At 46.2% G+C, this 26250-nt stretch overlaps 1 protein-coding gene across 1 annotated transcript in view; it reads left to right on the top strand.

Annotated features, from left to right (window-relative positions):
* LOC144124931 (sorting nexin-13-like) overlaps positions 1-23302 on the top strand; it is a 53133-nt gene extending 29831 nt beyond the window's left edge. The window contains exons 18-25 of the mRNA XM_077657890.1: positions 1036-1189; positions 2405-2547; positions 4548-4763; positions 7695-7886; positions 10190-10335; positions 11210-11278; positions 13054-13166; positions 17476-23302. Coding sequence (XP_077514016.1) covers positions 1036-1189; positions 2405-2547; positions 4548-4763; positions 7695-7886; positions 10190-10335; positions 11210-11278; positions 13054-13166; positions 17476-17741 — 1299 coding nt within the window. The 3' untranslated portion in view covers positions 17742-23302. The remainder of the gene's footprint in view (positions 1-1035; positions 1190-2404; positions 2548-4547; positions 4764-7694; positions 7887-10189; positions 10336-11209; positions 11279-13053; positions 13167-17475) is intronic.
* Positions 23303-26250: the final 2948 nt, after the last annotated feature.

The raw sequence follows: 26250 nt of genomic DNA on the forward strand, positions 1-26250 counted from the left end.
TCCTCTGCTGCCCTCGCATTTTTAGTTGGACTAGATAGGGAAGGAAGCAGACGACGACACGGTATGCGCTGCTTGCGGCCGTATTAAGAGGAAGGCAGGGAGTAAATATGCCTTGCTGCACAAATTGTATTCCAAATAAGGGCGAACTGTAATGGTGACTGAATAAACAAATATTTACATTGTTTCACGATGCTTTTGCCACACTGCACTGCTACTGGTGCTCCAGATCCACGCTTGTTTTGTTTCTGGTTTCCAACTTCGGTGCAATATTGAGTAAGGAATGGTCTACAATGAGTGGCAATGCAGCGATGGGAGTTTCCTGCCTCTCATACACAAAAGGGTATGCACTCTTGACAAGAGAAAGCTGAACTTCACAGAATGTACTTATTTGTGTTTCGCAAGGAGCTCTACTGAGTATCTAGTGAGGGGCAATTTTCGCTGTGAAGTCAACAGCAAGCGTTGGGTGAACGTCTCCTCGATGTACCAAGCGCATCGCATCCGGGACTTCCTTGGGCAGCCTGGTGTTATTGATTCTGCTTTCTGTTCGTACAGAGTCCCAAGCTTCCTGTACACAGATCTGAACGTGACAAATTGAAGAGACCAATACTTACTGATTTTATAAATGCCACAAGTTGATTTCTGTAGCCTAGAATGTAGCCCTTGTAAATGTCAAGCAAGGATGCATGCAGAAAAGAAGTTGGATCACTGGCCACTGCTTTGGCTGTGAGATGTGAAAAGTGGCACTAGCTTTCATTGAGATTATTTCACCTTCTCTGATGCAAAACGTAGTATCTTTCATACTATTAAAGCATGCGAAGTCTTGTTTGACACAACACGATGTTTGTCTTGTCGACACACCACAGCCGCACATTGCAGGACCCACTTGTGCTTATGAACTCACTTAATTCTTACGTTTGGTCAGTTTACTCAGACTGAACGAGTGAGGTACTAACACCCCCATCCTCCCACCTCCTGGTTTGACTTTCTCACTTAGTTGCAGGAACAGCTGAGTGGCCATTGTTCTCTTCGTTTCAGGATGACTGTGGCAGCCTGAACTCTTTGGAGCAGGAAGATGAGCCAATTGAGTTCCTCAACAAGGAGATCCCCTCAATACCTCCTGACGGGCCTGACGTCACTGCCAACAACAAAGCGTCAGAGATGCTGCTCATCGCCAACATCTACAACACAGGTTGGGATGTAGGGGCCGAGGGCTTACTATATGTCAACCTCCAGTGAATTGTGCAGCTTTGTGGCAGAGTTTTCTGCCCCAACTATTTTACGCTCTCTGTGAGGAATTTAGAAACTGGAATAATTTGTTCCAGCGCCATTATTTTTGATTGACACAGCTTGGCTTCAGCAGCAGCATTATCGTATTTACACAATTGTAAGTCTACCTATTTTTTTAAATTTGAAAATCCGAATGGGGGAGGAGGTCAACTTACAATCGAAACCAAAGCATGGCACCATAATTAAAGGCAATACAAACGAGATATCAGGGACGCTGCAGCATGATTGCAATTTTATGTTTGCTCTGTAGCTCTACCCAGTAGCATTAGAATATTCTGCACGCTTGTTCGAAAGGATTTTTCTTTTTTGTTTTTTTACTTTCAATTGCACCACACTCTGCACTCAAGGGAGTGTCGATAGTTGATGAAAGGGCTGCTGTTCCACTCGTGGCGGCACTGCCACTCGTAATGGCACTGCTTCCAGAGAGTGCGACTAGCTGATGGAAGAGTTGACCCCGCTCACATATAGCCAGCCGAGTTTTACCAGTTTTTAATGTGTAGTGCTTTGTCAATCGTCATTTGTGGTCCAGATCCAGTAAGCATTCGGTGCTTGCTCACGGCTACTTTCACGATCGCTTTAATTCGTTATGCTGAAGAAACGAACAACTGTGCGCCGGGCCACAAGTTCGACATCTCAGAACAGGTGATACAAATAGGTGTGATGGCTGCAGCGAGGCAAAATGCCTTTTCTTGTAACATGCACTTACATATGATGCCAACAAGTTTGTCTAGTGCTTTTGGGCAGATGCAAGTTACTGGTCTTGCGCATTCAGTCTTGCAAACTTATTTCAGTTCTGAATTTTTTTTTCTCTCTTTCACTTGACAGTTGAGAAACAGGTATATAAATAAACGTCGTCCAGTTTTTTGCCTTTCCACGGGGCAATGAAGTGACATTGATCGCTGCACTGCACCCACCTCCCTCCTGAGTGCAGCCATTCCCAGGCCCACATGACCATTTGACATCATTCTCTTTTGCTAGTAGGGAAGTGCAAGCATTTTTCATTGCAGCATACTAAAATGCCATTTAACCTCAAGAAAGCCGCTAGCTTCAATGAGAAAAATGGATTAGTTTTTTCATAGAGCCATCTCTTCTTGCTAAAGCTCTAACACATTTGCAGGCATAGTTCGAGAGTCCAACACAACGTACGCCCTGTACGCCATATCTGTGACACGGCGGGAACCACAGAGCACGGATGAGCGTTGGTGTGTCTTCAGAAGGTACAGCGACTTTGATGACTTCCACATCCTTGTCCTGGAAAAGGTGAGCCCCTCCTGCAGTCAATTCCTGCCGTCTTTGTCAGAGGCAGGCGCATTATGTGTAGGTGCATTGTTGTATATGTCATCATCTTGTGGCTTGTGTTCCTTCCGAGGGGACGTTTCAGACAACATGTACCAACTGGCTCAGTTTCACCTAGTGTGTTGGTACTCTAGGAGGGAGAAATCTGAAGCATCGGCCTCTACAATGGCTGATTAAAATCACCATAGTGTTGCCATTCATGCTGGCCTTACTGTGGTGTGCAAAGTGCTAGATTGAAGGGACACTGAGGTAGCAAAAAGTACATATATTGCTAAGAAAGTAGACTTTTAAAATTTTCCTGTCACTAAATTCAAACTCTTGACGTCAAGACCAAAAATCGCTCTGCTGTTGCCGTTTGGAAGTGAATGGCTGTATAGCATTGCCCTTGCTACACGCACAGAAGAGGACTGTCTTGATACATCGCAGTTTGTTTCCAAAAACGGGCCAGGGCTGGTAGCTATTTGTAGCCTGTAAAAGCTCTGTGTCCCATGAAAGTGCTGCATTTGCACGTATTAAATGCGACCACGAATTGAATGTGAGGGACAAATTGGACACCGCAGGAACAGGAAAAAAGACCGTTATTGCGATTATAACACAAGCTCAAATGTTCAGGACAACCAGAGTCGAGGACTCAAAAAAAAGGGGGAGTAAACAGATGCAAGAATGCAGAAGCAACAAAAATAACGATGTTATGTCAGAGGCAACTCTTCAGAAACGTGCAACACCATCAATGGCATTAAAGCTTGCGCGTTGCTGCTCATGCAGCTCGGGCCATCATCACTGCCATGCCGTCGCTGCTTGGTGTTTCATTTTGCTCAGTCCTGCGCCCATTTACCGTTCTGTCCTTTCACAGCTCCACTCAACTCTCTCAGTATCTCCTCATTCTCAGCAGCCCACACTTCCTTCTTTCCATGTTCATAGCCACAGTCTCCTTTGCTCCCAAGGTCATCGCAAGTTGGCTTCTTCTAGCAGCTAGCAAGCCTGGCGGTGAAGGTTGCTGTAGCTGTCTTGAAAAGCTGCACAGAAAAAATTCGTGCTGTACAGTCAAGCCCGGATATATCGAATCCTGATATTTTGAAATATTGGCTATATCGAACACACAGTTTATCTCCTGAAAGTCCTGTGAAGTCACGCTGTATGTCGAACTACGATTTCGTTGGCCCTTGCAAGTGGCACTTCCCTTAACGATGCAGTTTGATCCCATTTCGCACGTGGAGACGGGTCGACTATGTGGCCTTGGGCACCTGTTGTCAGCGCTAGCGGTGTGAAACTGTGTTGCAAGGTGAACGTGGGGTGTGCTCAAAGGTGTCCTTCGATCTCCTGTACTCATTTTCCGTGCCGCATCGCTGTGATGAGGTGAAGCCAACTTAACTAAAGCCTTGCGATAGCCCTTGACGTGTTTCGCTCTCTTCGTTGCTGAAGGCATTGTGGAAGCCAACTGTAAATAGAATAATGGCTCATTAAAATTAACATATAGTATACTGGGAATAGAATTTGAAAGGCAGTGGCGAGATGCAAAGAACCATCCTCTGTAGCTTCGATACAAAGCAGGTTAGGCCTACCGCACCTAGGGAGCGGTGGGTGCACTGCCAGCACGCCAGCGGGTGACACATCACTGCAAGAAACGTCACTAGCGTGGGTGCAGTGCATTTTTGCCTCGTAAGTTACAAATAAGTTTATCTATTGTCATTTTATTTATATCGAACTGTTAATATATCAAACTATTTCGTGATTCCCTTCAAATTGTACCCGGGTTTGACTGTATTTGTACCTTGGTTCTGAATGTTACATGCAGAGTTATTTAGATGATGATCTGAGCAAAAAAAACTCATTACATTTGTGTAACTACAGTAGTGTTTTTGTCATTAGAACACACTGATGTGTCAATACAGGCCAACTTCAGTTGGTCCTCAGTGTCTGTGCAAGTGCTCTGCAAGTAACCTAGTAATCTTCCATGTTTCTAGTTCCCAAAGTTGTCCAAGTTGCCTTTTCCTGGGAAGAAGACTTTCAACAACCTGAGCCGTCATTTCCTGGAGCAGCGGCGGGCCCAACTGAATGAGTTTCTGCAGCAGATCCTTCATCCGGACATCCTCGCAGTGAACGCGGGTCTACGCGACATGGTGCTGCATTTCCTCGAGCCAGGCACCTACGAGAAAGGAAAGAAGCAGTTTGCAAGAACGGTGAGCACACTTGCTGTCACTGTCTGTCGTGAGTGTTGGCTACCTTTGTTCATTCTCTCACTGTTTGAGAGAACTTCCTAATGGTCTTGGTTTGGGACCACTTGATTAGTTAGGCTCTGTTTCACCGAAACCGTGCAGTCTTAAAGAAGCTGGAGTCAGCGTTGGGAAAGTAAACTCAAGAAACTGTTTATATATAAAAGCATTTAGCGGCTGGATCACCTCTTGGTTACAGTGCACAAGACTGTTAGCCAACGGGAATTTCTGGCTTACCGCTGGGGCACTGGCCAGTAATGAATTCCAGCCAGTCATGATAGCCTGCAGTTTGACGGATGAGACACCAGTTACCCATTAAAATCAGCTATTTGTGAACTGGTCTTGCACACATGCAGCTTTGTGAACGTAGCCCATAACTAGTTGTTGGTAAAGATAGAGCCATACAATTTTAGTGAGGCAAAGCGTAATGTCAGAAGACCCCAAGCATTCAGGAAACAGGTAGGAAGAAAGACACTATTAGGTTACAGAAGTAACATACCTGGTCATTAATATGGCCAGTGGCGTCAGTTGTGGAAAAGTGTGCGGGCAAAAAACAGCTTACCTTCAGCACATTTTTGCGCTCAGCTCTGACACCACTTACCGTATTTACACGATTGTAAGTTGACCTATTTTTCAAAATTTGAAAATCCGAAGTTGGGGGGGGGGGGGGGGGGGGGTCGACTTAAAATCGAAACCAAAGCATCATACCATAAATAAAGGCAGGACAAACAAGATATCGGGCATGCTACAGCGTGGTTGCATTTTTGCTGCGTGGCTCCGTCGCATCGCTTTTGGTGCTGGCCTTGAGCAGCTGCTATGTCAACACGCAGAACCGGCACCCCACCCCACGCGAGGTGGCCGATGGTGGCTGTCGATACGCAGAAAACTGGCACCAGCCCATTCCCCACACGTGGCCTCAGATTGCGTCTGCTGATAAGCGGCGGCGGCCCGATAACGCATTTGTGTTCAACTCCTAATAGGTGCCGTTCAAGTTTTTTTTTACTTCAAACTGCGCACTCGGCGCTCCAGGGAGCGTCGTTAGTTGATTGAAGGGCCGCTGTTCCAATCGTGACGGCACTGCCACACGGAACCGCAGCAGTGCCGGGGAGTGTCGGTAACCGACGGGAGAGCCGACACCACTCACGCGTAGTTTCTCTGTCTCTGACGCATTTGACTGCTGCCGGCCGTGTTTCACAAGTTTTTAAAGTAGTGCTTTGTCACTCGTCATTTGTGCTCCGGGTCCGGTAAGCGACCGGCGCTCGTTCATGGCTACATTCAAGAAGGCTGCCATTCTTTGCGCCGAAGAAACAAACAACTGCACACTGGGCCACAAGTTTGACATTAGCAACGTGTGAGGCAAGTTTGGCACCAGCAGCGAGGCAAAATTTTCAACTATTCCACGCGATGTCATGATGTGGCTGCTTTCGGAGTGCGGGATTTCGCTGCACGATGATGTTAGAACGACGAGCTGTGGGACCGCAGCAGCGATCACGTCGGCAGCGCTAGTGAGGACGATGGTGCAAGTGTGGACGAGTAGTCCAGTGACTAATGCATTTTCGTTTTGGAATGTGCCCACGGGCGCTCCCGCGCGCAGCAGCCGATAGCGGCTGGCAATAAGTGGAGGCTGCAGGATAGTGCTATCGCGCTCTATTATTAAAAGCCAAGCGTAAACGACCTCCAAGATTTTTTTTTTTCAGAAATGTGATGTGGGGGGAGTCTACTTACATTTGAGTCGACCTAGATCATGCAAATACAGCATTTCAGGTTCTTGTCTAAGGCTAGGGTAATGATCGGGGACCTACATGCCAGTTCTTCCAGACCATGGTCAGGAAAATGAGCAAATGACAGACGGACAGGCCTTACAGAAAGCTTGTCTTCTGGTTGCCGCGCCAGTTCACAAAGAGCACTTGCTCTTGTGGAATGAATGGTCAACTGTGCCGTATGTGGTTGGCTCTTCGGTGCCAACGTTCGGACGGTCCTGGTGCTGAAAAATCATGCTGCCACATAGTTTCAGTTTCCCTTCTCTGAGGTTTTCTCAAAAAAACGACGATGCTGGTCCGGCCACGTATCGCCCAGCCAGCTGAGTGCAGTTTTCCGCCGTTTCAGACACTGATTGATGAATTCACTTGTTTTCCCATTTTCTCAGCAGAAGGCGTCTTGCTGTTCTGGTGCTGATGTGTTTTCTTCGGTTTCGCCTGCATAATTCTTCTGTTCCTTTATTGGGCCAAAACTGCACGCTCATCATGCATTGTTTGCAGTTTGTGCAGTGGCGCCTCTTCACACGTGACGACGCTGCTTGTGAAGAGGTTTCACTGCTACGGCGTCGCACTGTGAAGGAGGCCGCGGCGGCCTTTACCACTCGGGAGTGGTCCTGCTTTAACAATCTCATTGTGCACGCAGTATGCATCTCACATCATTCAGAAAAGTCTTATTGCTGAGCAGTTTTCATCTCAAAAGCGGACAACCACAGCCCTGATTTTCGCCTAATAAATTTACTATGATGCAAACGGTTTGTGGCAATTCGGGGAGGTGGGGGATTCATTAATTTGAACCTTCGAATAATTCGGACATTTTTGTTTATCTATTGAAGCCAAAATTAACAAGGTTTTAAAATTTATGAAGCACCTTTTTTGTTCTACTTTAGTCATGTCCACTAAGGTCCAGATTAAAGCCAGTTAATAAAATACCACCAGACAGACAGCTGGTTGACAGGATATGTTCACAGTAGTAGTGACAGGCTTAACATAGGTTTTTGGGTGCAGTTGCAAAATTTTGACATCACGCCAGTAAGGCTGCATGGTGCTTTGAGTCTTAGTGCTTCAATTTGTTCAATGCCCAGTCTACATGTTCTTACGGGGCACTTGGCGTGACAAGTAGTACTCGCTGTGCACTGTGCAGATGGGCTCCCTAGTCAACCCGCTCAAGTCCTCCGTACGAAGCATGGGCACCATGGTGAAGAATGCACCTGAGAACCTATTGGACGGGCTGCGTGACAGCATAGTGAAGGTGCTGCGCAGCCGGCCCACAGCCTCCCCTGTGGACGTCATCATCCAGGGCAGCGGAAAAGTGGGGGCTGGCATTGACGTAGAAGTGAGTGGATGCACTCCCGTGATCACCATATTGTAGAGTATGGAATACTTGCTTTATATATGATCAAACCATAGTGATGAGCGATAGCTTTATTAATTCTGCTTAATCCCAGGCTATATATATGCTTCAGTTAAGGCACTGTGAAGGATGGCACTGGAATGTTTGCTTGAGCATGGGACTCTTTAAAACAACAGAGACCTCTTTAATAGTGTAATTGTTAGACATTTCTGAAATCCTGTGCAAATCTGCTTTTGGTTAAATTGGCAGAACAGTTAGGTGATTCTTACTTACCGATTCGCTACCTGAAAGCAGTATAATTGTCCTCATATTCATGCAGCTGATGACAGTTACCGTATTTACTCGAATCTAGGCCGACCCCGATTCTAAGCCGACCCCCTAAAGTCTGGAGCCAACAAAAAAAAAAAAAAGATATATTACCTTGAATGTAGGCCCAACAAAAAAAGCGAGGACAGAAAATGCAAACAGCATTTATTGAATCTGACAGTGCAGAGCTCATTCAGTGACGTCGTCATTGCTAGACTCGTCACTGTGTTCCTTGTCACTGTCACCTTCAAACAGTGCACTATCTTCGGTACCGTCAAGCGCATTAGATATGGTGCACTTTTTAAAGGCGCGCACGATCAAAGTACCTGGGATGTCGTCCCACGCTGCAGCTACCCAACCCAGCCCGCCAGCTGCGATAGCGATGCACGTTTGATGTGGCCCGTTGCCGTTAGCATGTGGTCTTTGTCAGTCAACCAGTCCGTGTAATATTTTCGCAGACGAGTCTTGAAAGGTTTGTTGATGCAGACATCAAATTGCTGCAACTGGCCTGTCATGCCGCCCTGGTATGACAGTGCAGCCTTTACGTTGTCGGTCAAGTGCCCACGGTAAGAGTCGACGACAAGGAGCGAGTTTGTCAAAAGGGCTCCTGGACGCCGTCGCCCCACAATCTTAACCCACTCTTCCACCATCGCACCCGTCATCCACCCGTTGTCATTTGTCCGCACAATGACAATTCTTGGGAAAGTTTCTCGAGCAGGCAGTGTCTTCCCTTTAAATACCGTATAAGGAGGGAGTTTATGTCCATCAGCTGTGCAGCACAGCATCACAGTTGCACTCTGCTTCTCGTAGCCCGCAGAGCGCACCTTCACCTCTTTGGCACCCTTTTCATTCATGCTGTACGCCACTGGCATATCAAAATACACAGCCGTCTGGTCGGCGTTGCTGATTTGCCCAAGGTTGTAGCCTGCCGCTTCTCTCTTTCGCAGCACGTAGCGCTGAAAAGCTATCAGCTTTTCTTCGAAATCGCTTGGCAGCTTCTGGGTGATTGAAGTGCGACGTCGGAGGCTGAAGCCGAAGCACTTCATGAATTTCTGAAGCCAGCCCGGCTGGCTTTGAAATCCTTTGACGTTAGGCCTCGCTCCCTCGAAAGTTCCCTAGCTTTCGCTTGGATCACTTCTGTTGTCACTGGAAGGGCAGCTGCTCTCTGCGTCCGAACAAAGTCTGCCAAAACTGTCTCCACTTCGTGGTGACGGCCTTTCTTTGGTCCGCTACATGCTATCCTTGTTGCGGTGCACCCAAAAAGCTGCTGTCATTGTCCCCTCCAACGACGGACATTTTTCTCCTCGGCGCCGAAGTCCCGCCTGGCTTGAAGGTTCGACGATGCCTCTGCAGCTTTCATAACTTTTCGCTTGAAAGCGGCACTGTACTGTCGTCTCCTGCTTAGTGCCATCGTGATAACACCACGCCGCACACCGATACGACCAACACGACACTGGTCAAAATGGCGACCTCGCTTGTGTACGGTTGGCTACTGGCACGGCTAGTAGCGGCTGCGTTACTGACTTTTCTAGATGACGCTAGCTATGCACCATATTTAGCAGTTTCAATGAAAAACTGGCGCGTTTTTTAAAATCCTCGAATCTAATCTGACCCTAGAGTTTGGAATATGATGATTTGAAAAAAAACTATATCGGCCTAGCTTTGAATAAATGCGGTATGATTTCCCATCCTCATCACCAAGCAAGCAGCAATGTCGTAGGATTAGATGCATTAATCAGTGCTCTGATAGCCCCCATTTACAGACTGCTGTGTCATTCATGTTGGTGATATCTTCTTGCAGTCCTTACATGATAAACAATGGACTCACTGGGAGGGAGCGCATAGCTAAAGGCAACCTTACCAGCTTCACAAAGACAGATATCTATTTTGACGCTGTACCATGGCTTAAATTGCAGTGCAGATTGTACCATATTACAGTACGTTAATCTATGTTTATTTCTTTTTATGTCACTTATCAGACACAAGACAACATTCCCCTGAGAATTATGCTACTGCTTATGGATGAAGTGTTTGACCTAAAGAGCAAGAACCAGTGGCTAAGGCGAAGAATCGTAGTCATTCTGAGGCAGATTGTCAAGGCCACATTCGGGGACACTATAAACAGGTTCGTTCAGATCTTTTCTTTCTGTATTCCCTCAAATACTGTCAAACCTCGATATAACGAACACGGATATTACAAATTATTGCCTGTATTGAACTCTGTAAATATTTTTGACAAACGCATGCAATTTCTACTTTATATATTGAATGCGGTTGGCCATGAAACGGATATATCGAACTCCCCAGCGGAAAACTGTGTCTGTTCGGATGGTGGGCGGCAGGCTTCGCCGCACTGCACATGTCACTGATGGTGATTCAGCAAGCGTTCGCGCTAAGGTTTGCGCTTTTATCTCGCACTCGCAAACAGTGGCGTGTAGGGGTGCAGTCCGGCAGTCAGCACGCGTTCACGTCTCTTACATATGTCGACAGCGCCATGGAAGCAGCAGCGCAGGTGGTTGTAAGTTTGCAGTAACAATCCTGCGCCCATGTCGGTTGTCGCGGAGGTGGTGAAAACGGCGATAGCTTTCGCTCTGACGGACCGCTTTTCACGCGACACGGCTGCGATGCGGGGAAGCCACCGTATTCGGCGCTTAACCTGCGCTTGTGGTGCTGTGCGGAGAAGCCAACCTAACTGGCGCTCGATTTTTTACAGTCTTCGAAACAGCCGCTAGCGCCTTCGAAACGCCGTCAAAACGCGGAAGACGTCTCTCCGTTTCTCAAGTAGTAAGGATCGCCAGAATTACTGTAACTTAAATGACTAAATTACGTCACTGTTGTGCACATTTCTGACGTAATTTTGTATTACAAATTTTCGCTGTAGCGAACTATTGTGCGATTTTTTTACTTGTTCGCTATAACGAGGTTTTATTATACCCTTGTATTTCTCACCACTCAATTTTCTGGCTGTGTTATTCATACTGGTCTTTCTGCATTTCCAGAAAAATTGTTGACTATGTAGAATGGATGGCTTCAACCGAAAAGATAGCTGAATACATCACGGCATTCAAGTAAGCATGGCAATTTTATATTTTTAACTCTTTCCATACGATGGGGAAAATAATTTTTTTTATAAGTTAGTCTTTAATGGTAAAAACTATTTCATTTAAAATTTTTGCAGTGCGTGAAAACAAATCCAAATAAATGTGCTTTTTAGGCACATAAGTTTGAATAACGAATTGCGCGTTGCAGCAGATAATTTTATTTACCAAAAACAAGATTTTACGAAAAACTTCAACAAAACTTGTAAAAACACATTTGTATCTAAAGTTTAAAAATTTTCAGAAATATGCAAGATGCTTGGTATTCTGTCGGCCACTATTTGAGGAACAATCAAAGTTCTGTCATGAATAATATCCTACAAACAGGAAGCCCTATAAATTGGGCACCGTAGCGCGGCCACCTGTGTTCCAGGCTGATTTCTATCATCGCCAATGTCAGAACAGAATCCCAACGAAAAGGCAGCATATCTAAACTATCCCCTGCTCGGGTTGTCGACAAAATCAGTAGCGCACAAAGTGGAGTCCTGAGATTTGCGAAGTTTTGGAGCATGTGTAGCGCGTGCGGAGGCTGCTGAGGAACCTTGACGCTACTGCGTCTTCGTAGTGCATTCAAAATATGCCGCCTTGGGAGAAAAAAAAATTACATTGAAAACGAAACTTAAGTTGTCTGTCTACAAGCCAGATCACGGCATGCCATAAGAAACGCGGAAGGCAAAGTCAAGCAGCGAAGTCATCGTTAACGGGCAGTTTGGTACCACATCTTCGCATTTTCGCAGGGTGTTAAAAAAGTGCTGCCTCATGGGAAAAAGAAAACTACATCAAAAACGAAATTTCAGTTCTTTGACTATACGTCAGATGCACGGCATGCCCGTAAGCGATGCGGAAGGTTCCAAAATCAGTGCGTGAAGTCATCGTTTAGGAGTCAGCAATGCTCAGTGGGCACGGTAGGGAAAGAGTTAATGAGCATTGTTCAAGGTTTGAGTTCCTGGTGCCCTGTGGAGATTTAGGTGTTGAGAAATCAACTTTCACTACTTATCTGTGGCTGAAAGTCCAACTGCCTACCCCACCTCATGACCGCAAGCTCAACAACATGCTAGCCAACCAGAGAGACAAAACAGTATTTAAAAGGCCCACTTCCAAGTCTGTGTTCTTAAAGGCAAGTAGGGCAGACCAATCTAAAGGGAACAATGTAATGTGACATGTGCTGACACAAATGGCGTTTATGGTTGCTAAAACAATAATGTTGGCTAGCAAGTAGCGAAGACAACTCCTTTGGAAGGAATACATAAAGGAATCAGACATCCGATTTGTCAGTAGGGTTGCAGCTTAGTGTTCGCTTATGCCATGGCAGGGAGACAATCTAAGGTCAGATGGGGCGCGAGGCCATGGGACTACTAGTCCTGCGTGGCCACATACTGTTGGCTAAGAGCAGAGCTGCATCGGGCTTATCTGCATGCAGTCAGTTTCCACTCCCATAAGCCCACCACAATTGTGCCATCTGTGGCGCTAGTGCTGCATTAGTGCAGATGCCCTCCATTGATAGTTAGGGCAACTACTAGAGGGTTATAGATGGGTTGCGCACAGACGTACACAAGAGAGACCAAGACAAGACGTGCACAACTAGAAGGTCATTGCAAGAAGGTAACGCGAGGAAACAATCTAAGTGCGTGGTGCCTCTGGTTAGTCCCTACAGCCTTTCTGATTGAAGTTAGCAATGACCATTTGAGCATATTGTTACAGTGAATGAGTAAAAAAGCAAGCTTATGGTCTCGCTGCTTTCACAGGGACGCCCTGTGGCCAAACGGCTTGCCGGCCGAAACAAGACCAGAGAGGGACCAGAACACCAAGATGAGGACTCGGGTGGCAGCCAAGATGATCATGCTGTGCAGTCTCACAGGTATCACATCACCGGTGCAAATCCACTGACAGGCCACAGTTGTCTGGTTCAGCTGTCGTCATATATTAGGGGTGTGCAAATATTGAAATTTTCTAATACGAATCGAATACGAATATGAAGAAAAAATGGTTTCGAATATCGAATCGAATATCGAATATCTGTTCAGTACAAAAAAAATTTCAGAAAACGATGAGCAAGCAAACGTTGTTGCCCTTATTTATTTATTTTTTTTTTCAAAATAGTGTATGGTCTTTGCAATTAAAACAAAATTAGACTGCCTCAGCACAGTATAAAAACATGATGTGCACAGACATGTATACTACTTGATTGGACTGCATAACAGTATCCAAACTATAATGAGGTCATGCAAAACAAAATTCATGAAATTACAAGACTGGCAACAAAAAATAACATGATGACTATTAAACCTCATTCATTCGGAGTTCAAGGGACTGGAAGAAATTCCAGGTACATCTGAAGGCCTCTGTTAATAAAATTGCCCCCCCCCCCCCCCCCCCCCCCCCCCCCGAAAAAAAAATGCTGCCGAAAATGCTGAAGACGCAGTAAGGCCTTATGAAGCGGCTCCATCGCGCTAACACCTGTAAGCCCGTAACGAGCCACCCGTTTTGGAGTGCTGGAAGAACAACACAAATGCAAGCAAGGGGCCGGGGAACACACACTGGCGTCGGAGCAGCGAGGCGGTTTATAGAAAGGAAAAAGAAATAAGCCGCGCGGAGCTGGGAGTGGACTATTACCGAATGCGCGGGCCGACAATTGAAGTTGCCGCGGGGCAGCGGTGAAGCTCAGAAACCGAAACTACGCAGCCAGGCTATTTTTTTGCCCTAGCGACAGAGGCCTTCCGATTGTTGCCACGCCTGCCGTTACGCCCGCTAAAGAGGTGTGCGGGTTACAATGCACCATGCAATAGGCGAGATTTTTACAGGATCGCTTGCCCTATTGTGACTACTCGACGCGCCCCTTCAGGAGGCTCCCGCGGCATTCCGCAAGCCGGCTTTCCCGCATAGCGTAGTTTACAAAACGGGATGGCAGAAGGCGCACTTGGAGAGTTATGAAGGCGACAGGACGCATTCTTCGGATGTGGGCATTAAATATGTAACGTATTAGCGAAGGATTAAAAAAAAAAGCGCGATTTGGCGTTGCGATTGCTCGAAGCCGGCCATCGGCCATCTTGTTCGCGGCACGGGTGATATGTGGGAAAGCCCACTTGGGGAATTCTCACGAGGTGAAGCCTTGCGGCGTCGGGATGCGGTCGGTCCGCGTGATAAACGGCGGAGAAGGAAGCGGGTAGGACCTCTGTGTCGTTTTCCTGGAATTTTTAACTCGATTATCGGCTAATTTGCCCAGATGGTGTGGTTTTGCCACAGTCGAATGTATGAAAGTATGCGCAGTATACGATCGCTGGCGAATATTCGGGAATTTTCGAATATTTGGAAATTCACGAATATCAATTTTCGAATACGAATCGAATATCAAACATATAGTCTCGTATTCGAAATTTCGAATATTCGCACGCCCCTACCATATATACAAAACTAGGGGCCACTTTCCTGACTAATATGTCATTCAGTGATGCCCTTCATGTAATGCCTGGAGTAGCATGCCAGGCCGACAACCAGGCAGGCCTCTCCTATTTCATTAAAGCCCCTCCTCCTCCTTCTCCTCCTTCATGTGATGTGACGTCCAGTGTAGTATTTGCTGGTCCAAAAGGTCATTCACAAACGTCATCGTATTAACACGTGTAAGGGCTGCACTTTTTTTTTCTAGATTCGAGAGCCAATTTTTGGGGTGCGACTCATGCACGCGACGTGCGAGAAAAAAAAAAGTTTGAGTGAAAACACACCAATCAGAAAATGAGCGGGATTTATTCTACTTTCAATCGCCGTTCACGGAGTATTTCATCTCCGAGCTGGTGCTGTGCTCTGGTGCTCGCTCAACCCACAAGAAGTCATGCAGCATGTCCGCTGCCAACGCGTAGTCGTTGTTCCGCACTTTCATCAAATAGCAGAGCAGTTCTTCTTTCAGTTCGGGAAACTTGCGTGGCTTGCCTCGGAAAGCCCTCTTTTTGCAGCTTGTGTTCCTCAATGCATCCTCATGGTTACACCATCGTTGGACGCACTTCTCGGCCACGTCGAATTTCCAGCCCGCCGCATGCTTGCTCTGTTCGAGAGCACACTCCCAGCCATGTAGCTATTAAGGTGCTTGCCCATTGTGCTAAACTTGCAAGGCTTGGCGGTGGCGCATGAAAAGCCACAACTACAGTGATCTAACACGCTACCGCAACGCCCGTGTCTTCGACATCCACAGAAACTTGCACAAAAAGCTTGAGCTGGTGATGCTGATGCCATTGATGCCGATATGGGTAGCTGGAGCTTGCGGTGGAGGAAAAAGTTGACGATGATGATGAGCCGCAGCCTCAGGTGCCATCCATGGGCGGCTCCTGTGCGCGTGCGTGGCCTCCGCGATCAAGCTTGCCGTTGCTCGCAGCCGGAGCTGATCGCGGAGGCCAAGGCGCATGCATTAAGGCTGGTTGACATGCAGTTGACTGAGCGATTGAGCAGCACGTCCCTCACCGCTCATCACCATGACGACTCAAAACAATTTTTTCCGCCGCGAGGACAGGACTCACTAGCATTTTTGCTTGCATGTGGAACAGGCTTTACGCATAGGCCTTGGAAAGTTTGGGTGTGGCCCCTACACAGATCTTTTTTTTTTGTTTCCTTCTGGAAAACAGGGTGCGGCCCGTACACAGGTACCGCCCTTACAAGCCTTTATACAGTATACTCGGTGGAGTGCTAGGTGTCCAGTCCATTCAGCTGCAAGAGAAGAGTTCTCATTGAGCCTTGCTCTGTATGGAAATGAGGTGAAAACTTGATGTAAATACTGAAATTTTTTCATGCGAAGCAACTGCAAATTTGAGCAAAAATGGCTTTGAAGCATGGTGCCCGCCGTGCCGTAGCTGGCATGGCGGCATGCATCAATAGAGAGATTTTGCATCGCATGATCCGCTTCTGCTCACTGCCATTGTGCACGTGCTGATTGGTCCCGACGGGGCAGGTGTGCAAACAGCTCGCCCGTGCCTGGCACCTTGTGGGGTCCTCAGAGTGATCTGCGCATGTGCAGTGGCTGCCCACGGAAGCGGATCGCGCTATGCTAAATCTCTTTAATCGGAGGACGTGGGGTGTCCATGACTTCAACAGAATGAGTCCGAGCTGACTGCAGCGGCCGCAGCCGCTCTTCTTTGCATGGAATTCACTAAACAATCTTGACGGCGCAAGCGCCAACGGGAGCTAGCACGAGACACATGGAGGTGGGTGCCCATTTCGGACTCCTGATGCAATGTGGCACTGGACACTGGGTGCGCGTAGTGTATGCCTAGCAGATGTCATGGAGTCACCACTTAAAATGCAACAGCTGTGCAAAGACACAATTGCAATTGCAATCAGCACGACATGCAGGTCTCGACCCCCCAGTTTGTGATGCCCGTTTTTGTAGATAGTCAACCAGCTTCAAGGAGTGTGAAGTGTGGCAAAGCTTAAATGCAGTCTTTTTTTTTCATGTAGTGGCCTTGTGGGTCAAAAAATACATGATTTAAAAATGCCTATTGCGCTGTTCAACTTTTTTTCTTTTGTATACCAGAAGTGTTCGAAATTATTGAAAGAAAATTACTATTCACTTCGAATTCACTTTGGACCAAAAATCCACTATTCGCACATGCCTAATAATTGGCCTAGATATTGTGGTATTGCCGTAGTCCAATTTATGTGAGTTGGTGGTATTCAGTTCAGAATTCATAAATTTTCAAATATCCATTTCTCTGATCGAATATGAACCAGATAACAAATGCATTCGGCTCGTATTCAAAATTCTAAATATTCACACACCCCTACTTAAAACATGCCAGGCTGCAGCAGCAATAGGAGCAATGTTCACATCAGTAGTGTCGATATGACTGCTGCTGGTCTGTAGAAGGGTGGTTGTTCGAATTTTTCAAAAAATTTGCAGTTGACTGTTTCGTTCTTAACCCACATCAGGGCGAATCCACCTATGTGACAGAACTGTGCGTGGATGCACAGTGCTTTTGCTGCGTGCAGTTCTGCCTGCTCAAGCAGATCGGTGTGAGCACCAGGTGCGGTATCTATCCAAAAGCAACTTTACTGGAACCCAGCACCCAGCCACGTTTCTCATTCTTTCACACTTTATTTAAATCTTTCACAGATGTTTGAGCTGTAAGAAAAATATTCTTACGTGCTCATGCGTTGCTTCTCCGTATTCCCTCTTTTCACTGCAGACGAACTGAAGCACATCATCGGAAGCGACACAACGCGGCGAGGTATGCTGTGTGTGTTCGAGATGTTCCAGCACGCGGCACTCAACCGGAGGCTCACCTATGTCCTGCTGGAGGGCTTCCTGGCCACCCTGTTCCCCAACAACCGCTTCACCGAGCTGTTCCGCAAGATGCATGCTGAGTCACCCACCATATCGACCACCTCACTGTCTTCCAACTCCAGCAGGGACGTCATCAGCATTGGTGCTCGGCGCATCGAGGTGCGGTGACACCCATCCCGCATCGCCACCTGCCCTCGTCGTCCCACGACAGCCTCGGTCATTGCTCCCCCATTTCCCCTGAGGCTCCTCTGTGTTTTTGTTGCTCACTTCATTTTGACTCGCATGTTTTTTTTTGTTTTTTTTTCTCGCGTATTTTTCTGATGCAATTTCAAGCTGGCTGGCAGGGAAACTGTGATTGCACCCCGCCTAGTGAGAGAGCTTGGGTTGTGTTATGTGATAGCTTGCGTGTGTCTTTCACCGCAAGCCTTGGAGTATGAATTCCCTTAGGAGCACCTTGTTGTCCCTGTTCTTGTGTAGCGCTGCGGAATGACAAATGTGCCGTGAATGTTGCCGGTAGTCATAGGCATTGCCCCGATGTGTAAGCTGTCAAAAGTCAAAGGCAGTCAAAGGCATGCTAGTTCCTTTGAATGATTTAAAAAGCCAACTTCATGTACAGTTACACTTTCTATTGTCATTTCTTCTAACAAGGTAAGACCATCTACACAGAAGATGCTACCTTAACATACCCCCCCTCATCTCCACTAATAGAGGGGCCTAAAATTTTACTAACCAGGAAATGTGTAAGATATCGCTGTTATTATCTTGTCTTTTTATTCCAAGTCTCATCTTGCGTTTCTTCGGATACCAAAGTTTTTATCTTTTTCCCGGTGTTGTACATTTCTTTATCCTCAACAATGTTTATGCTGTTACTGCTCTCTTGGTCTGTTCGCTTGCTGATCCGGAGTGCATAATGCGATGAAAGTAATTACAGCTCCTTTGGTCCTGAAGTGATATTTTGGAAGGAGCCTGGCTTTGAGCCTGTTGCTATCACTCTCTGATGGGTTTGTCATCCCGCAAGCATGTTTTTATCGTTGAGCCACTGTACAGTTCTTTTTCTGTCCTCAGCCCCTCTTTACAATCGTCATTCTTGCAATCGTATGTCTTTGTTTGAGCCTAATCTTTGTTCTTTTAACTGATGTTTAAGAATTGAAACTCTTCTTGAACATTAAATTTGTTGTATTATATGTACACTTGTGACACTTATACATATATTTATATAGAAAGTACTGCATTTTGAATAGTTCGGTATGCTGAAGAAATAAAAAGTATATATTTTCTTTATAACTTACGTTTAAATAGATCCTCCTTCCCCAAAATGTCTGTTATAAAAAGCAACAGTGAACTGAGAACAGAGTCCGCCGTCCTCATTTTTTTCAGTTGTGTCGTCACATATTTAGCACTGATGTTAGCATTTAGTGATGTAATTGCCTGGGTTTCACAGCACGTGGCAGAATGAATGAAAGCTTTTGAAGCATAGCACATGTGGAACTGAATGCTCAGACTTGAAGCTAACTACTCAACAGACAGCCCTAGGAGGCTTGCCATGAGTGCCGGTTGTCAACATTGATGTTGAACAGCCATTCATTGTCGTCTTTACTAATTGTGTATGGAGAACTGAAAGATCCTACTGACATGTACAGCATTGCACATTTTAATGCTGGTGTGGATGCAGTGACAAATTTTGTTCCTAGCCCGGAAGCGCACCTTGTCTCACACTTGCCTGTTGTTGGCAACACTTGTGAGTGCACGTGATGACCTGATTAGTAAGGGAGACATTGTTTGCAGGAATTGACACATACACACATCTTCACCAGCGCTTTTTACATGGCAACTTCTATTTTATAGTTTTTTTTTATGTGCTGAAATAGAAGGGTCAAGCGGTTATAGTTCCAAATTTTTGGTCTGCATTAGCCTGTTTCTATAAACTAGCATTTAACAAGACTTCGTTACTGTTGTTTGTAGCGAATTTTGGCTGGGCTCTGGGTGGGTCTTTAAAAACATCTGAACTGAACAGTGCTGCCTTACACCCATGCAAGCCTTGATCTTCTGAGAAAATATAGGGCCATGTTGAAAATGGGCTTCGCCTCTCAGATGTGCTTTCTTGTGAAAATGTACCATTCTATGATGGTAGAGTGGCTGACTGCAGTACAAATGACTCATTCAAGCAGTTGGTTAAGAAAATTTAGTAAGTGATGTTGCCAGGCTTTTATGCATGCCCTTTTATTTGCTTTGGGCATACTGTAAGTAGGGGTTAGAGCTTTCGGTTTTTATTTTTTCAAAATTCAGGTGACTTTTTACTTTGTTTATTTCAGAACATGTTTTTTTTTTTCAGCAGATATTAGTTTCAGTGACTGAATTACTGGTTTTTTCAATGATTTAATGTGGCAATCCTCTTTGGTCAAAAGTCATATTTACCGTTAATCAGCATGCATACAGTAGTACTTGGAGCTGTGCTTGTAGAAGGAATGGCTGTCTCCATTGAAAAAGTAAGGCAAGTTAAATGGGATAGTTGGCTGACAAAAAGAAGTCGAAGTTTACTTCTAGGAACTAGGCAGGCGCGTTATCGGGGGACTGTAGCGTTAGGTGTACCGAGAGGGCGGGGCATCACTTGGTCTGCGTGTTGATGGTAGCGATGGAACTGCCGCTCAATCGTCACGGTAGTAAGAGCATGATACTTTTTCGTGAGGAATTTACACGGTTTCACTTCGATGTCCTACATGCGTTTGATAAATCTTCTTAACCAACTAACAGCTCTAAGTGGGTGATGATAGGGAACAAGTCATGCTTAGCTAGCAAGTTGTGAGGAGGTGCTGCTTCGTGGTCTACAGAGGCGTGTAACCCAGCAGAGCAATATCTCAAATTGCACAGCTGTGCTGCTTATCTGACAGTGTCAAGTTTGCATCATGCCCCTAGCTTCCCTACTTAGTTCATTTTCAACTTCGACTGAGTGTAACTAATACTGAACAGCCAGCTAGGTATGTCTTGCGTGCCAAGAATACTGACGTTCTTCGGTTAAAACCAAATTTCAGAAACTGTGTTCGGCGTACTTTTGTCTTTTTTTTTCGGTTTAAACTGTAAAGTCCTACCCTCAATTGTAAGGCAGCAGTGTTTGGCTCATATGATACTCTGACTGTAGTGTTTAAAACCGTTGCTAAGTCCTTTTTATTGGCAGGCTTGTGAACTGCAGCGCGTGATCAGGCCTAAGAGCTTGCACAGCCTTGCGCTTCTGATTCAGCATGCTGCATCTCGTAGCATTCATGATTGCCTATGTGCTCGGCACGTGCATTCTTTTTCCTATACACTTCTTTCCTTGCGGACTGTGGAGCATGTAATTATTAAAAGGTGCCTGCTTTACTGAACTTAAGCCGCTTCAGTGAGCAGAAAAAACAGCACTTATTGCTCATTCTGTCGCAGTGATCCTCCGAACACCTTCATTTCAAAGTTTTTGGGAGCAGTAGGGAAGGGTAGCAAACAGTGAACTAATGATACATGATACATATATGTATCATGCACATGTTTGTATCATGTATATATATATATAAACTGTTGTGAGGAAGGCACTATGAACCAGAAGTTATATACTTATTAACTAGACTGACACACGCTTAAAATACATAAGCTCTTACTGACGTTACGACTCGGGACCAGTCTTCTTCAGAGTCTTTATAGAAGACTGTTCCCCAGTTGAAACGTCAATACTAAAACCTTTTTTTTTTTTAAGCGCTTGTCAGTCTACTTCATAAGAATATGTAAATATACACGTGATACATATATGTATCATGTACATATGTATGTATATATGTATACATATATGATGCATATATGTATCATATATGATAATTAAGACTGCTGACGTCATTTGTTGCTGGCTAACAAAAAGGATATGAAATCTTCACACTGTATGCGATTTGCATGCCACAGCACGTCTCATGAAGTGTAGTTGCTGTATCAGCTGCCGTAGACGCACAAAGTTTTCTGCAAGACGACTTGCTGCACAAGCTAACCTACGTGGCAGCAGAACAACATACTATATCTTTATGGACACACTGCTAAATCATAGGTGATGGAGTAACTGCTGTATTTGTAAATGGCACAAAAAAGTAGTTGGAGGTCTGCACCAGTTGTGTAGTTGCCTTGTGTCTTCGTTTTTACCTGCCTTTTGCTCAGTTCAATTTCTTGTTCAAAAAATTGTGCAAATATAAGGGCGGCCTTTTCGAAAGTGTCAGATAGATCCTCTCCTGCGAGTCATGCATTTAGCATCTGTTGTGCTGCACGAAACAGCTGCACATCTGATCATACAGGGTCCTGCAGAATTAGACATTTTAAAGCTTTCTTGTGGAAACAACATGACACGTGCGTTTATAGTTAACACAGATGCCAATTCCATGATCTCTAGATAAATGCACGCCTAGATAACAAAGGAGCAGCTGTGACTAAGGTAGCTAGAGTTATAAACGCTAGTTATGACAACCCAATACCTTTAAGGGATCCAGCTCTTCACCGAAAGCAGAAGGCAGGATTGCATGGCCGCAGTCTATTACTTGGCGTCCGCTGCCGACTGTCTGCTACAGGCTCACATGCTAATTAGGCATGCTTCTTAGGCAGAAAACAAGTTTTAAAAGTTCTCTTTGAAGCCACCAGCTCCGAATCCTCTTCACCACCTAACACACTTGCGATAGTTGGGCCACTGACTGCAGCATGCACGCAACCTAACCCACATTGCGAGCACCTTTGCCAGCTGGAGGCGTTGCTAACATCGCTGCCCGAGCATTTCGGTGAATGCTACCCTTTCTTGGTTCATTTGCATGCCTGTGCTGAATTGTTTTCTTTCAAAAGAAAGCCAACAGCAAAAACTGAAGCACATGTTTCTAGTACACGCGATATGGCGCTGAATGAAAGCTGATGTGTGCAACTACTGCTTGAACGCCATTTCCCAAAGACACTGCTTTGGATTTGAGTGCAGAGTTAAGACATACAATATGCTGGTATAGCAAACCCAGGCTTTGCACATGTCGCGTGCTGTACCCTGCCAAGCTTTAGTAGCTCTTCATTGCATGTCTCGGCACACTGCGGGCAACTGAGAATTGGTTTGGTGTTGCCTCTTTTTATGCTCATGTTCAACATAACTGCACTTTAGATCTTAGTTGTTTTGTCACTTCAAGAAGAGATGGTATGGCTCTTTTTTTTTTCATTAAACATTAACGAATGGTGGCCTGTCTCAATTTGCCCCTCCCACTCAGCAATGGGTCTTCGTTGCGTTCTCTGCATTTGGCACTACAATCCTGTGAATTAGGTGACCCTATCACTGTTGATATGTTATTGCCTTGTGTCACTCATGATCAGACAGGAGCTGTCATCTGTTTGTGCAGTATTTTCTTCGACGTTGTTTACTTTGTTCCTAGAGTCATCTAGTGGTGTGTCTGTAAGCACTGACCTTTCACTTTTGGTAGATGCTGCGGAAACTGTTTTTTGGCACCACGTTGCAGCTTTTGTACATTAGTGTACTATACATTTTGCGAGCTGCGTGCTTTTTTATCGAAATTGTATTTTCGCACGCTGGATCGTGTGATAGGCAGATCAAGTGGCATGTAAAACAAGCTACATTGCAAAAAAACATTTTGCAGTGCTACGAGATGTCGAGAACTAAATGCACAAAATGTCTTCGCAACAAGACTACGCAATTTCCATCTTTTTTTTTGTTTTGTGAATAAAGCTTTGGGGAAGAATCACGTCTTGTTTTGAACTTTTTTCCTTAATTTCCCAAGCTTGCGGAGTTTGAAAATGTAGTATATATCATATTGTCTCAGTTTGCAAGCATTTGCACCCAGTTAATTTTCCTGCATCAAGAGGGCTAACTGGGCTACATTATTTCATCTAGAAAGGGGAGGGGAGGATGGTTGTTTTACATGGCAGTTACCATTTTAACAGGATCAGAAAACGAAAACTCATGACCTCAGCATTATGCCAGCAAATGCATCAAAACTGAAGAGCAGATGTCAAATACTTGTTAGCGCTGACGAGATTGTGAAATCGCTATGTCGCATATTAGCGTCCATATACATTTGCTCTGTTTTGTGAAACTAGTCCTAGTTATGTGGGAGAACAACTCAAAGGCCTTTGTTCGCAGTGAGTGTTATACAAACAGCTGTTCATGGTAGCCAAAGGTACACATTGCTTTTGTGTTGTAGCAGCATGGAATCTATCAGGATGTAGCAGTGCAGTCACTGTCTCCCTATTGTCGTGATCGTTCATGCAGTTGCTCTTGGTAGAAGAATGTGAGGTGCTACTTGGAGCACGAATTCTAACACAGGGAGGGGCCAGCCCAGCCTCAGTCAAGCTGGCCAAGGTTTCGACAAAGACATCATCTGTTTACGATTTATGAAAGTCATATAAGCCCCTCCATGCAAGGAGGGTAAGCCTCAGTCCTGGAAAGAGGGTGCGAGGATGGTGAGCATTGTCTTGAAAAGGTCTTTTCCTTACAAGGTTTTGTGCTTTGTTCAGCAAATTGAGCTTTCTCCCTTATCCAGTTCAGGCTTTTGCTTTGTGCAGCAGTTGTCAACTTTTTCTGACAAAGCATGCGTCTTTTAGCTCTGTATACTTAACCACCCGCCGTGGGGACTCAGTGGTTAGGATGCTCGGCTACTGAACCAGAGTTCTCCGGTTAGAACCCGGCCGTTTTTCGATGAAGGCGAAGTACAAAGGTGCCCGTGTTCTGTGCGATCTAAGTGCACGTTAGAGAACCTCAGGTGGTCGAAATTATTTTGGATCCCTCCGCTACAGCACTTTTGTAGCGAGAGCTACACTACGCCAGCCGCTTCGCCTCTTCAGCATGGTCGCACTTTCGCCGTGGTTGCGCCTCGGCCGTGGTCGCACCGACCTTGAGCCGTTGCCTAGCAACCGTCGCAGCTGGCGGGCGTCGCCGCTCGGCGCGCCATCTAGCATGACGTCACTCCGCCGTTGCCCTTGTCGTGACACTTTGCTCTTTCTTTATAAATCGTATGTAAGGCCACTACTTGAATCATGACTGCGTTCTTTTTTCTGGTTGTACAAGGTACCAGCTTCAATCTTCGGTTCTTTTAGAGAAATGTGCTTTGCGTCTTTGCCTTACTACCAAAAACTGTGGCCAATGCTCTGCTGCTCTTGGAGGCGCGAATATCTGTTTTAAACTCATGGTTTCAGATTCTCAGTTTGCGAACTTTCCTTAGAGCTTTAAAGCCTATTTCAGGATTGGCTAGCCCCATATTTACGACATCCCCGACACTTTTCTCAGGTATTATTTGGCCTAGGTATAAGCTGCCTCAGATTGTGTGCACAAATTCTCTGCCTGCTATGAAAAATTTCAGTCACAATCATTTCTGTAGTAAAGGTTGACTACCTGCGGACCGATGCTAGTATTCACTTTGGCAACTCTCCCAAGAAACGCAAAGGGACACGGTCGAAGCCACAATCCGGCAGGCCTACAAAGCGGCCCTTGAGCTCCCGCACAGTATGTCCACGGAAAGGTTGCTGGCCATTTGGGTTCACAACACAGTCGGAGCTGTGCGAGGCGCACCTCGTTTCCCAGCTCGGACGACTCGCTCGTACGAGCGCGGGAAGGGCCATCCTATGCAGACTAAAGATGTGCGAACAGCTCCCAGAGAGGGACGCGAAAACGCAGTTACCCACGCACATCAGGAAAGCTCTTTTGATTAAACCCCTACACAAGAACATGCACCCCGCGCACCACGAAGGCCGACGCACAGCGAGGGCTCGCGCCCTTCCGATTAGAGAAGTTGAATTGATCTCGGTCCCGGCTCTTTCGTTTAATCCGGTGAACGAGGGAACACGCGCGCGAGCCCGAGGTATCGTCGACCGAGCAGTGAGCGCGCCCTCCGACCAGAATATCACGAGGGACGGCTATATAATATAATTGGTTTTTGGTGAAAGGAAATGGCGCAGTATCTGTCTCATATATCGTTGGACACCTGAACCGCGCCGTAAGAGAAGGGGAAAAGGAGGGAGTGAAAGAAGAAAGGAAGAAATAGGTGCCGTAGTGGAGGGCTGCGGAATAATTTCGACCACCTGGGGATCTTTAACGTGCACTGACATCGCACAGCACACGGGTGCCTTAGCGTTTTTCCTCCATAAAAACGCAGCCGCCGCGGTCGGTCGGGTTCGAACCCGGGAGCTCCGGATCAGTAGTCGAGCGCCCTAACCACTGAGCCACCGCGGCGGGTACGAGGGACGGGTTGATCTCATTTCATCACATTCACCCATCACTTTAGGCTGGAGAGGCGCGCATATCCCCCTCCCCACAGATGTTTAACAAAAGTGCAGGAAGTTACCTGGCGCCGACTGCAAACGCTTCCTTCTGAATCCGGCAGTGCCTGCCGTTATGTACCCTGGCCAGTACGACCCAAACTGCAATAAATGTGATGAAAGGGCCGCGTACGACCACGTTCTGTTGAACTGCGCAATTGATCCGCCTCCGGCAGAGTTGATACAGCTCCCTTCTCCCGAGCGATGGGAGGCCGTGCTGGTCAGCTTGGACCCCAAAATTCAAGTACGGGCAATCGAGCGGGCCAATGAGGTCGCCGCCAGCCATGGGCTAGCGGCCATCTAGTATGTGTCTCCTGCAACATACTCTCGACGCAATAAATGATTTACAATCCAATCCAATTAAATGGGCTTATAGAGT

The sequence above is a fragment of the Amblyomma americanum genome, chromosome 3 (assembly GCF_052857255.1).
Source record: "Amblyomma americanum isolate KBUSLIRL-KWMA chromosome 3, ASM5285725v1, whole genome shotgun sequence".
Taxonomy (NCBI): Eukaryota; Metazoa; Arthropoda; class Arachnida; order Ixodida; family Ixodidae; genus Amblyomma; species Amblyomma americanum.